Source organism: Dendrobates tinctorius, unplaced genomic scaffold (genome assembly GCF_039654945.1).
Source record: "Dendrobates tinctorius isolate UK_male_01 unplaced genomic scaffold, ASM3965494v1 ptg000044l, whole genome shotgun sequence".
NCBI lineage: Eukaryota > Metazoa > Chordata > Amphibia > Anura > Dendrobatidae > Dendrobates > Dendrobates tinctorius.
The window spans coordinates 15,568,095-15,580,936 of NW_027361712.1; the positions used below are offsets into that span (position 1 = coordinate 15,568,095).

General features: G+C 45.6%; 1 protein-coding gene across 1 annotated transcript; it reads right to left on the reverse strand.

Annotated features, from left to right (window-relative positions):
• Positions 1–250: 250 nt before the first annotated feature.
• LOC141089077 (uncharacterized) lies at positions 251–7,104 on the reverse strand. Its single transcript, XM_073575356.1, has 2 exons — positions 6,636–7,104; positions 251–6,142 (listed from the first exon to the last, which is right to left on the reverse strand). The coding sequence occupies exon 2, from the start codon at positions 6,128–6,130 to the stop codon at positions 5,057–5,059; it is 1,074 nt and encodes a 357-aa protein (XP_073431457.1). The 5' UTR covers positions 6,131–6,142; positions 6,636–7,104; the 3' UTR covers positions 251–5,056.
• Positions 7,105–12,842: the final 5,738 nt, after the last annotated feature.

The following is a 12,842-nucleotide window of genomic DNA, read 5'->3' on the forward strand; positions in this document are numbered from 1 at the left end:
AAATGGAGAATTTTGATTACTTGGTGGAGCGCATTGCACACCTCATAAGAAAAGCGGACACCTATTGCCGCTTCTCTGTTTCACCCGCAGAGCATCTGATGGTGACTTTAAGGTAAGCCACATTTATTGGATGTGATCGCATCAGAGCACACTTTCACTGCAATCTTGTTGGTGGTAGTTTGTATCTCCAAGTGTTATAGGTCAGTTTTGGTATGTAATGCTGTGATTTAAAACTAATTTATTGTTTTTTGTTTTGTTTTGTTTTAATGTTTTATTTATTGAAATCTGCAAGTTACATCCGAAAGAAAGCAATCAACAGGGTAGCTTACAAAATTATTATATAACCTACAAATTCCACTTTTCGGGAGTTAAACAGATAGTTTGAAATATCAATTCATGGCAAAAACTATTGATATATAGAGGTTTAAGAACACCAACAGCCTTAAAGGAACTTCCAGCAGCAGGATTATCTGGGTTCAAATCTGGGTTCTTCCCATCCACACGCCCCTGCTACATCACATATGCCATGATTTCAAACAAAGATGAAGAAGAACAAAAAAAGAAGAAAAGAGAAGAGAAAAAAAAACAGTATAGGGAGTAAAGGGACAGGAGGTCAAGTAATTAGAGGAAGAAGTTGGGATATAGGGGTGGAATATAAGGGAGATAAGGGGAGGGGGGGGAGGGAACACTAGGCAACAAGGATTTCGTCCACTCTGATAAAGCCAAGCAAGGAGGCCACCATAGCCTTATCAACTTCTACTAATGGATCTGAATCGGGTCCATGGGTGCCATACTCTTTCAAAAGCTGAAAGTGAGCCATTCACCAAGGCAGCCAGTTTGGCTACTTGATATAGCATATCTACCTTCTCTTGCAATTGGGATATAGATGGAGTGGTAGTTGACTTCCAGTTCATAGGTATCAAAAGTTTCGCTGCTGAAAGAATGTGTTGAGTCAACAGAGCAGTATTTTTATGTCCAGTCGGTGACAGAAAATTTAAAAGCACTATCTCCGGTGTCAATGTAAGCTTTTTGCCCACAATTTCCCCGATATAATCCTCTACTAGTCGCCAGAACTGTAGCAGGGGTGGACAGGACCACCACATATGTAAGTATGTTCCCTCCGAATCACAGCATCTCCAGCATCTAGCAGAAGACCCCGTCCGCCAATAAGTGTTCTGCTGTGGTGTAATATACCATCTGGCGACTATTTTAAAGGAATTCTCTTGTGCTCTAACACATTGTGATGGGCCATGAGATGAATTATAAATGTGTGATATTTGATTTGGGGTAAACTTGAATCCCAAATCCTTTTCCCAATGTGTTATATAAGCTCTTTTGAGACAACAGTCAGTTATATTTAAAATCTGGTAAATAGACGACATTATCTTTTTGGGTTTATCCTTTGTTGCACAGAGAGTCTCAAATGCAGTCAGTGGGCGGGTAACGTCTGCTCCTAAAAGATACCGTGCCAAGGAGTCTCTTATAGAGCCGAATTGTATAAAGGTCAAGTTGGAAAGCCCTGGTTGCTTCTTCAGTTCCTGAAAGGAGGGGAGTGCCCCGTCCGCCAAGAGGTCATCAACCGCTACATTTGTCAGGGAACCGGGTTTGATTACATCATTGTCTCGGGAATAAGATGCATGTGGCATTATATCTGCCAACTTGAGTAAGGGGGACAAAGGGGGAACTAGAGTTTTCACCAATCCCTTCCATAATTTTAAGGTAGCTTTGGTGTGTATATTAGGTAGATTTTTGTTTATGTTTTTACAAGGATATGCCAAAAGGACGGATCTCAGGGGATAAGGTGCTAGGGCTTCCTCCACCTCAATCCACTGCTTATTGTTAGGAGACCGCAACAGGTCTACCACTCTGGTAAGCATTGTCGCTTGGTAGTACCTCATTATGTCTGGTGCACCCATCCCACCCCTCGATTTGTTTAATGTTAATGTCCTGTATGCTAATCGGGGCTTTTGCTTTTTCCAAACATATCTGCGGAATAATGTATTAATTTTAAAAAGATACGATTTGGGGATGGTTATAGGGAGCATTTGGAAAATATATATGAACTTGGGTAAGATTAGGCTCTTCAGTAAATTTTTCCTTCCCATCCACGACACATACGAGTCCCTCCATGATTTCATGATGGTTTCTACTGAGGCAATTAGGGGGGGAATATTCTGTTGAAAAAGGTCTCTATCCGATCTTCCTATCTTTACACCTAAATATTTGATATATTGTTTTGGCCAGGTGAATGGGTATGTACTTTTTAGTTTAGCTAAGGTATTCGGGGATATATGTATGTCTAGCGCTTCCGACTTAGACATATTTACTTTAAAATTGGAAATTTTGCTATATTGATCTATAAGAGCCATCAATGTTGGGAGTCCCAGCAAAGGATTAGTCATCAAGACTAAGAGATCGTCCGCAAATGCCGCTATTTTATAGTGTGTCTTATTGATGCGAATACCCTCTATTCCCTCATGTACTTGTATGGCCTTTAAGAGAGGTTCCATTGCTAGCACAAATAACAACGGGGATAGGGGACAGCCCTGTCTTGTTCCGTTCTTTATAGTAAATGCATCTGTTGTAAAATCGTTAATCCTAATATGTGCTGTGGGCTTATCGTACATTGCCATTACGGCTGCTATAAACGCTTCGGGTATCTCAAACTTGATCAGCACTTCCCGTAGGTATACCCAGTCCACCCTGTCAAAGGCCTTCTCTGCATCTGTTCCAAGAAGCATCAATGGTAGTTTACGATTTTTTGCGTATTGAAGAAGGTGCAATACTTTATGGACATTATCCCTTCCCTCCCTTCCACCCACAAACCCGGTCTGATTTAAGGAAATCAAATTTGGCAATGACTTGGCCATTCTTTTTGCCATCAGCCCTGCTAGGATTTTTAGGTCCACATTAAGGAGAGAGATTGGCCTATAGCTACTACATTGTTCAGGATCCTTCCCCTCTTTGTGTATTAGGGATATTCTGGCTGTAAGCATTTGGTTTGGCAATGGGTGGCCTTGTAAAACTGCGTTGCAAACGTTCAATAAATGTGGGAGTAGGAGGCCAGAGAAGGATTTATAGTAAAGTGCTGAGAATCCATCTGGACCGGGCGCTTTCCCCTTCGGGCACTTTGACAGGGCGGACTGCAACTCCCCCAGTGAAAAAGGTCTAGTAAGATATTGTTTTTGGGAATCAGACAAGACAGGCAGATCTAAAGTGCTTAGGAAGGACCTAGTGTCCATGCTTCTTTTAAGTGCGGAATCGGCGTTATCTTCCGGACGGAGATTATATAATTTCTTATAGTAGTCAAGGAATGCCCGCTCCATGTGCTCAGGAGCTTGCGAGCTGAACCCTTGTTCATTCTTAATTGAGTTAATCAGCGTACGTGACTGCCGCTTCCTTAGTTGCGATAACATTAATTTGGATGCTTTGTCTCCATGGACGTACATTCTGTTTTTCCATGTTGCATATAGCTTAGCAGATCTCGAGTTTAATATGTCTTTAAGTTGCTGTCTTTTTTGTTGCAGCTTCTCTAAGCTATGTTGATCTATTTTATGTTTATGTGTAAGCTCCAGCTGTGATATACTATCATAAAGATCCTGGATTTCTTTTTGTTGCAGTTTATTTAGAAAGGAAGTGATAGATATCAACTCCCCTCTGACAACTGACTTATGTGCTTCCCATAGTATCTGTGAGGAAATTTCTGGTGAAGCATTTTGCTCAAAATATTGGGAAAGCACTTTGTTTATACGTGTCTGTACCTCGGTACTTCCAAGTACTGACTCATTGAGCCGCCATACTCTATGTCGGGGAAAGGCTTTAGATAATGAGAATTTTAACAAAACCGAAGAGTGATCGGAATAAATATTCGGAATTATTTTCGCCTGTTGTATATTGGCAAGCATTTTACTGGATATAAAAATATAGTCTAAACGGTGGTAAGATTTATGAGGGTGGGAGTAGAAGGTGTAGTCTCGGTCAGAGGGGTTTAGATATCTCCATGTGTCAATCAATTGTAGAGATCCCAGTTGTGACTTTATTCTGTAAAGATCTTTAGGTGAGAGCGAACTTTTCTGTTTAGTCGTGTCTAGCAAAGGCTCTAATGCAACATTCAAGTCCCCACCCACTATCAATGCACCCTCTCTAAAGCCATCAATTTTTTTCAGTGTTGAGAGTACCCATCTCAATAGTTTTTTATTTGGTGCGTATAAACTGCACAATGTTACCAGGGCACCGTTTAGTAGACCTTTGACAAAGATGTAACGACCCTGAGGGTCCGCCATAGTTTCTCTTAGCTGGAAGGGCACTCCCCTTGCCACTGCTATTGACACTCCTCTGGAACCGGACTGGGTGGTTGTCGCATGAAACCATTTATCATAAATCGAGCTTTCAAAGGAGGGCAATTTATCCGGTTTGAAGTGCGTTTCCTGAATAAGCAATACTGCTGCCTGCTGTTTTTTGAATAGTTGTAATGTGTGGCGTCTAGTGTTTGGAGAGTTCAGCCCATGTGCGTTAAAAGAGATGAATGTGTGTACCTTATCCGAATCCATCATGTTTCTGTACACAGCAGCATCCTTGCAGCTCACGACGGAGACGAATCCTTGTGCCTATAGGTGTGGGGAGGGGGTCTAGGACAAGTAGACCAGACGAAAGAAAGAAAAGGGTAGAGAAAACAAAAAGGTAAAGAGGGGGAGAACACAATATTAACATTATCCATGTTATTAAGTTGCACAATATCATTGACCAATATGCCAACGTACCATAGTTACCTACTGACATTGTTTCATAGAATGCCAGCTTGAGGAAAATTCCAATCAACCTTATAAACTAAATATGAAATATGAAATGCTCCATTCTAGGAGAATGCCCAGTTTGGGCTGTAACTAAATCTAGGTTGAAACCTTACAACGAATTATTGGATAGATGTGGCAGCAGTGCTTACCCATATTTGGAAAAGCACGCCAACCCCATCAGATTTGCTTCAACCACATTCAATACCCCAACTGGGGTAGACACCAAGAAAACTTAACTGCAAAATCTGGGTCTAACCCAAAGATCAAGTATTGTCTCTGGAGTCCTTAGGAAGCGAGGTCTTTGTCAGCTTCCTTTTCAGCCTTTGTGATTTTGGCGTCAGGGCTATCTGCCACGCCGGGTCATCTGGCAGCGGATGCAATAGGGTCGCCGAATGGAAGGACTCCAGGTCCGGGTAGGCCTCCAGCTCAATCCCCAAGGACTCACATGCCTCTTTGATGTCTTGTGATGTTCTTGCTGAGATACCTTTGTCTCCATTTGTGATATGTACTCCAAACGGGAACAACCATCTAAAACGGACGCCTTTTTTTATCAATGCTTCAGTGAACGGTTTCAAGATCCTCCGCTTCCTGAGAGTGCTAGCCGATAAATCCTGGAAAAGTTTAATTTGTGAGCCTTCATACGAGATCTCCTGCGCCTCCCGCGCTCTGCGAAGAACTAAGTCTTTTGCTCGATAATCGAGGAAGCGACAGATCACATCTCGTGGAGTTTCCCCTTGAGAAGGCCTCGGACGCAATGCTCTGTGTACTCTCACCAGTTCGATTTCCTGCGGATCTGATTCATTAAGTAGTTCTTTGAATATCTCTTGTGTTGCTTTCCATAACGCCTCAAAGGCCACCGTTTCAGAAAGGCCTTTAACTCTTATGTTGTTACGACGTTCTCTGTTCTCATGATCTTCTAGCACCGTGTGAATTGTATGTAGTTGGATTTCATGGACTTTTAAAGAGTCTAGTACAGCGTTCGAACTTTGCGTCATGGCAACTTGCGAATTTTCCAATGTCTCAAGTCTGTGGCCTTGAAGTTTTAGGTCGTGTTTTATCTCTGCAAGTTCTTGTCCTATTGGCTCAAGAGCTTTAGACAATATACGTTTGATGAACGAACGAGTGACTAAGGCCTCTCTCGCTGTGCTGCCCGTGTCAGAGTCACTCTCCGGTTCAGAATCTGAATCTCCTAATGAGGTCAAATCACGAAGCTTGGATGGTTTAAGAGAATCTGACGGAACCGTTTGTTTTGTAAGAAAGTCATCCATGTCTGTTTGCGTAGTGGACTTTGTAGGTTTGGGCATGCTCTTTTGCGTTTTTACGCTGGATCTCCCCATTTTTGCAGTTATCTAAAGCAGAGAAGAATAGAGCAGTTTGAAGATTAGAATTCCTCTCGCTGGCTATGAATTTAGCTAATGTTCCATTTTATGCCCAATCTTATAAGTGATAAACAATGGAAAGAGATGTCGTTCTGGCTCTGGTCACTAGATGTCAGTCTATAACCACTTTCTGCTGGTTTTCCAGAGAATCCTCTCTTATATTCGTTCAGCTAGGTATAACATGGGTTAATTAGAAAGCAAATAAGGGGGGGATGAAAGATGTAGGGACAGCACTGGTGGGGGGGGAGCGCTTAATACAGATCTAAGGCTCCTTATATTACTCCCTTCTCTCCTCGCACCCCTCGGGTCAGACAGTCTCAGGCCCCCACTTGATTAATTGATTATCTCCTTTATTGCTACGGAGTTAGGGAGAATGACCATGCTCTCCTGGTCCTCTGTCCCCTGAATCAGACCCCTCTGCTTAAGACACTCCGTCACCTTGCTTCTGTTATTTCAATGTTACCTCAGCTCCAGGAGACGCTTGAATTCCTCAGATCTCTCTCACTGATTGCAGAGAGGGGAGGAGGCTGAAGCGTGCCGCTGCACGTCTATTCTAGGTCCCGGGCCGCGTGTCTTCTGCAAGCCCGACGGGACTATTTTCAATGCTGCGGCGTGATACACACTCTCTGTAGCCGTCCCCCAGCTATGAGAATAGTAGCGATTTTATGTGTCCTGGTCAGGGGGTTTCGCAATGGTACCTTATTTGCAGGGGAGGGTTAGCTCCGGGGTCTCTCTTATCTGACAGCCTTGGGTCAGGGGTGAAGTCCTCTACCCGAGGCGATGGTGCTGTTAGCAGTATATCCTTCCGCCACTCCGGCAATCTCCCGCCTGCAGGGCCACAGTTATATGAATCCCTTCTTTATCCCGAACGTGACTTGCCACCCAGGGTCTATGCGATCCAGTGGGGTCCTGGTTTGGGTTGTAATGCGGGGATGGTATAAAAAGAAGGCTCTGGTGATATTAGAGCCCCTTTTAGTGCATTTGTCCGGGAGCTCAGGTTTCCTGCTTCTTGCTCCACCAACGTTCAGGCTCCGCCCCATTTATTGTTTTTTAATTCCCCACAGATTTCTTGCAACTGGAGAATCCCTTTCGTCACTGCATTTCCAGTACAGACTCGGGATTTCCACCATATCTGGAATAGTGAAGTACACATGCCGTGCACTGTGGGACTCCTTAGCTGAAGAGTTTTTACCAGAGCCCACAACAGAGAGTTGGATTGAAATTGCTGACAAGTTTCAACAGATATGTCAGTTTCCCAACTGCTTGGGCGCTGTGGACGGGAAACATATCCGCATTGTAAAGCCAGCTGGATCGGGATCGGAATATTTAAATTACAAGAAATATTTTTCAATTGTCCTCATGGCCATCGCTGACGCGGAATACAAATTTATTGCGGTTGATATTGGGGCCTATGGCCGCTCCAATGACTCTCAAGTTTTCAAACTGTCTGCCATGGGGCGTAAACTGTATGGAAACACCTTCCAGTTCCCACCACCTAGACCGCTGCCGCAAACATCTGGTCCACCTATGCCATTTGTCTGTGTAGGGGATGAAGCCTTACAGCTGTCAGAACACCTTTTGAAACCGTACTCTAGCAGAGGATTGACAAGACCAAAACGCATTTTTAATTACCGCCTCACAAGAGCAAGAAGAATGGTTGAATGTACCTTTGGTATTCTGACAGCCAAATGGCGGGTCCTATTGACTGCGATCAACCTCAAGACAGAAACTGTGGACGAGGTGATCAAAGCGTGCGTGGTACTCCACAATTTTGTTATCTGCAAGGAACCCATTTCCATTGAGGACACCTCTGAAGAAACCACCTTGCAAGATTACCATGACATTACCACTAGAAGTTCTGTGACGGTTTCAGTAATGAGGGACAATTTTGCACTATACTTTGTCACCTCAAGGCAGAGTACACTGGCAGGATGACAGAGTGTGAAAGATTTGTGCCCAACCAAACTTGTGTACCTTCTGTACCAACAGTATATACCTTTGCCAACCAAAGTTGGCTATCTTGTCATGGTCTCTATTTTTAGCTTTAGGCCACAGGTGTGTACCTGGTTGTGTTTTATGCAAAGTATTTCACCTTTTAACAAAAGTTGTGTACATTGTTAGGAAATCACCAACAATAAACACAACTTTTTAGGTGAAATACTTTGCTTCAAACACAACCAGGAACACAACTGTGGCAAAAAGCTAAAATTTACCCACAGTTATATACCTAGTTTTGAATACCATTTCACCTTTTAAATACCCTGTATTTAACCTTTTTCGCCGCAGAAAGAAATGACAGACAACCAGTGTAAAATAATTTAACTTTTATTGAAAAATGGTTTTTTTAGTAAACTTTTTTAAAATTTTAATAAACTTGTTTAATAAAGCTTTGAAACTATAAAACTGAAACCATAAAACTGGTCATTTTTATTTAAATACACACATTATAAATCTGTGTAGTGTGTGGTGGAAATACTGCTGTAGGGGCTGCGGGACACTTCGACACTGGGAGTGTGGAGAGAGGACTGGGATCGTGGTGGGGAAGGAACAGTTAGAGGTGAAGGTGTAGAAAAAACTACAGAATGGGTGGACATGTGGGAAGCAGAAGAGGTGGTGGGTGGTGGAGTGGAGGGTTGGGCAGGGACTGTAGGAGCAGATGATGTTGATGGCAAGTTGTATGGGGAAGGAGTTTGGTACGGGGCAGGTTGCTGGAAGTGGGGAGATGTCTGGTACGGGGCAGGTTGCTGGAAGTGGGGAGATGTCTGGTACGGGGCAGGTTGCTGGAAGTGGGGAGATGTCTGGTACGGGGCAGGTTGCTGGAAGTGGGGAGATGTCTGGTACGGGGCAGGTTGCTGGAAGTGGGGAGATGTCTGGTACGGGGCAGGTTGCTGGAAGTGGGGAGATGTCTGGTACGGGGCAGGTTGCTGGAAGTGGGGAGATGTCTGGTACTGGGGAGGTTGCTGGTACTGGGGAGATGTCTGGTACTGGGGAGGTTGCTGGTACTGGGGAGGTTGCAGGTACTGGGGAGGTTGCTGGTACTGGGGAGGTTGCTGGTACTGGGGAGGTTGCTGGTACTGGGGAGGTTGCTGGTACTGGGGAGGTTGCTGGTACTGGGGAGGTTGCTGGTGCTGGGGAGGTTGCTGGTGCTGGGGAGGTTGCTGGTGCTGGGGTGGTTTATGGTGCTGGGGAGGTTGATGGTGCTGGGGAGGTGGATGGTGCTGGGGAGGTGGATGGTATGTAATAGGAGGGGGAGGATGGAAAGTAGCTGGAGGGGGTGTAGATGTAATAGGAGGGGGAGGATGGAAAGTGGCTGGAGGGGGTGTAGATGTAATAGGAGGGGGAGGATGGAAAGTGGCTAGAGGGGGTGCAGGTGGAGGAACTACTGTGGTGGGAGGAGGAGGTTGGGAGGTAACTTGCTGGAGAGCAGCGTGGCATGAATGCATTACATGCATCTGCTGGGCAGGAGAGAGCGTTTCCATGCGCTCCACAACAGACCTGAAAAAGGTGTGGTTTGGCGAAGATCTTGCTTCTGAATGCATGGTTTGCAGAAGTGTCTTCACCTCCAGAATGCTGGAGTTGATCTGCTGATAGCCTGCGGAGATTTGCTCTGACAAGACTTTTAGACAGTTCTGGAAAGATGCATTCAGATGCAAGAACTCTGGCGCATAAGTCTTTTCCTGACCCCTCTGCCGCTGCCGCCCAGTACCCGCAGGTGTACTAGAGGTGGCAGGGGCAGAAGGGTGGGGTAAAGGGAAAGCGATCTCCTCACCAGCAGCTTCATGTAATGTAGGCGGCCACGATGCTCCTGTGCTGGTGGATGGGACTGATGGGTCGAATGTGTGGGAAGATGCAGATGTACCGGGGCGGTCGAAGTCTCCCTCGGTGCCGGTCTCCTCAGGGATCGCCTCAGAAGGGTCCAATCGTGCAGGCTCCCGAGTGCTGCTCACCGTGCTGTGGAATAAAGAGAAAAAAAAACAATTAAAATAGTGACATGGTATGGCCCTGGCTGAAAAAAAAAAGTTACATCTAAACATTTTTTTGTCACATGTGGTGTGTAATATTTACCTTCTGGTGAGCATTGTCTCCCGGAGGAACGACAGGGCTCGTGCGTACTTGTACTTGCTCCTGCGTCCTCCAGATCCACTCGGGGCCCGCATCTCTTTATTGAACTCCTTCTTGAAACGATCCCTCACAGACCGCCACCGCTTCACAATTCTCTCCCCTGAAACGAGAAAGGACAAAGTGGTTAGTATACAACATCAGTGTTTCCCAAACTCCAGTTCTCATGGTCCCCAGGGGTCATGTTTTCAGGATTTCCAAAGTAAATAGAAATCCTGAACACATGATCCGTGGGGACCACGAGGACTGGAGTTCGGGAAACACAGGTTTAAATCAAGCAACCGGTACTGTATATACTTACGCTCTTTAATCTGGGCCCGAGCTTCGAGGTCCTCCCAGCGTTCCACAAGGAGCGAACAGATTTCCTCCCAGAGTCGTCGGGTAACGATCAGGTCAGCGTGGCGTCAGTCAGCCATATTCCAGAGCGGCTCCCTTTCTCTGACGAGATCGATGAGGCGGTCGACATCAATCCCTCCATCCTCACCGTCAGAGTCGGGAGCACGCTGTGAAGGCTGTTAAAGAAAAAGACAAAAATAACATAATTAGCCTCCACAAAAGAAATGAAATAAAAAGTGCAAAAAAAACAAAGCAAAAATATTTATACTTACACGCTGGTGACCGCCGCGTTGCTGTCGCCGACGACCCTGGGAGGCACTGCGAGGACCTCTTGGCCGAGCACCAGATTGGGAAGACTAGAGAAGAAAACAAAAAATGTTATGTCTTTGGATGTAGGCATTTGTTTGCTGTGTGTGGTCTGCAGAACATTGTTTTCTATGTGTTGTGTGTAGTGTGATGTTGTGTTTCTGCGTTTGATGCAAAAAACTTACCAATTGTGAGCCCACTCCAAGTGTCTGTCTACCCCTTCCTTCTTCTTCTGGGAGCTCCTCTTCATCTTGTGATTCCTGTTTTGAAATAAAAGGCAATGAATACACATATATTACAGAGATGATGGATTTTGGAAATAAAAACTTACCGTCAAACGCTGACGATGCGAGGGAGGGCTCCCAGAAGATGTGCTGTCTTCCTCATGGCCAGACTCCATGGCTGTGGGTGGTGTTTCTGCTGCTGCCATTGCTGCTGCTGCTGCATCTATTGGGCGGCTGTTGAATAAAGAGAAACAAAGGGCCAATGAATATCTTGATATTCCATAGCCCTAGTTTGGAGGAATGGGGGATTTGATAATTACCGTCTCTCATCTGCTGCTGGACTCCCCTCCCGTTGTTCAGCATGCTGCTCCATTTGGGGTGGTGCTGATGGTGATGCTGCTGCAGATGTCTGCTGCCTTCTCCTGCTCCTGGTTCTTGGCTTGGGTGGCATGTTGGGTGTGGCTGAGGGTCCCATTGTCTTGCTTTTATATATGTCCTGTGGGCAGAGCTACTGAGCATGCTCAGACCAAAAAAACCGGATCCGGCGCATTGCGGCGCTCATAGGCTTTCATTGTATGAAAAAGCCGGACACGCCGGATCCGGCTTTTTCGACGGATACAAAAAACGTTACAGTCACCGTTTTTTCCAGACGCCGGATCGCGTCACATTGCCGGATCCGGCGAAAATCGGATGAAACGCATGGCCATCCGGCTCGATCCGGCTCTAATGCAAGTCAATGGGGGGGAAACCGGATCCGGCATTGCATTTCGACGGATCCGGTTTTAGTCAAAAGCGCCGGATCGCGCCTGAAGCAGAAAACCTGATGTGTGAAAGAGGCCTTAGCCTGCGGTTTTGCCCTGCTGTTTATCATCTCTACAATGGAGAAGATGGTAAACCGCAGCGGAATCCGCAGAAAAGAATGACCTGTCAATTCTTTCTGCGGATTGGAAACTGCAGCAAAAACCGTGCGGAAAATTCTGCACTGTCTGCACTGCGGTTTCCATAGGATATAGTGGTACTGTACACCGCAGCTAATTCTGCTGCGGATCCGCAGGGCCAAATCCGCAGCAGAATCCACAGCGTGTGCACACACCCTTACAGTCTACACTCAGGGTTGGTGTTAGGGGTAGGCAGACTAGGCAGCTGCCTAGGGCCCCACTCCCCCAGGCAGTGGCATGCCGCTAATAGCAGCACACCACGCGGCTGCTATGGGGCCCATGAGTCAGGGGGGCTCCGCATTCAATTGTATCAGCATCATACATGCCGATGGAGTTGAAAGCAATAATGGAGAGAGCTTCCTCCTAAATGATTCCCGTGCCTGTGACACAGCGTGTGCGTGATAACGTCACTTCATTGCGCATCCCTGTGTGCAAGGCAGTACAGCTGCTGAGACTCTGCAGAGCCTGGAGCAGAGGGGGAAAGACGAGGAGAGGTGATCATTGTGATATACTGTGTATATATATATCTCTAGAAAAATAGGCAGCACTCCAAATTAAATGTGAAAAAAGTGGCCATTGGATGGAGGGTGTGTGAAAAGTAAAATAGATGATCACAGCAACCAATAACATCTCACTTTGCTGGAGCATTTAGGAAATAAAAGCAGCGTGCTGATTGGCTGCGACCTGAAAACAAAAGATTCTGCCAGAAAAATGGGTCATTTATAATAACATTTTATAGAAAAAAAA

What these genes read in the sequence shown, in the direction of transcription:
- LOC141089077 (XM_073575356.1), bottom strand. Translation starts at nt 6,130, where the DNA reads ATGGGGAGATCCAGCGTAAAAACGCAAAAGAGCATGCCCAAACCTACA.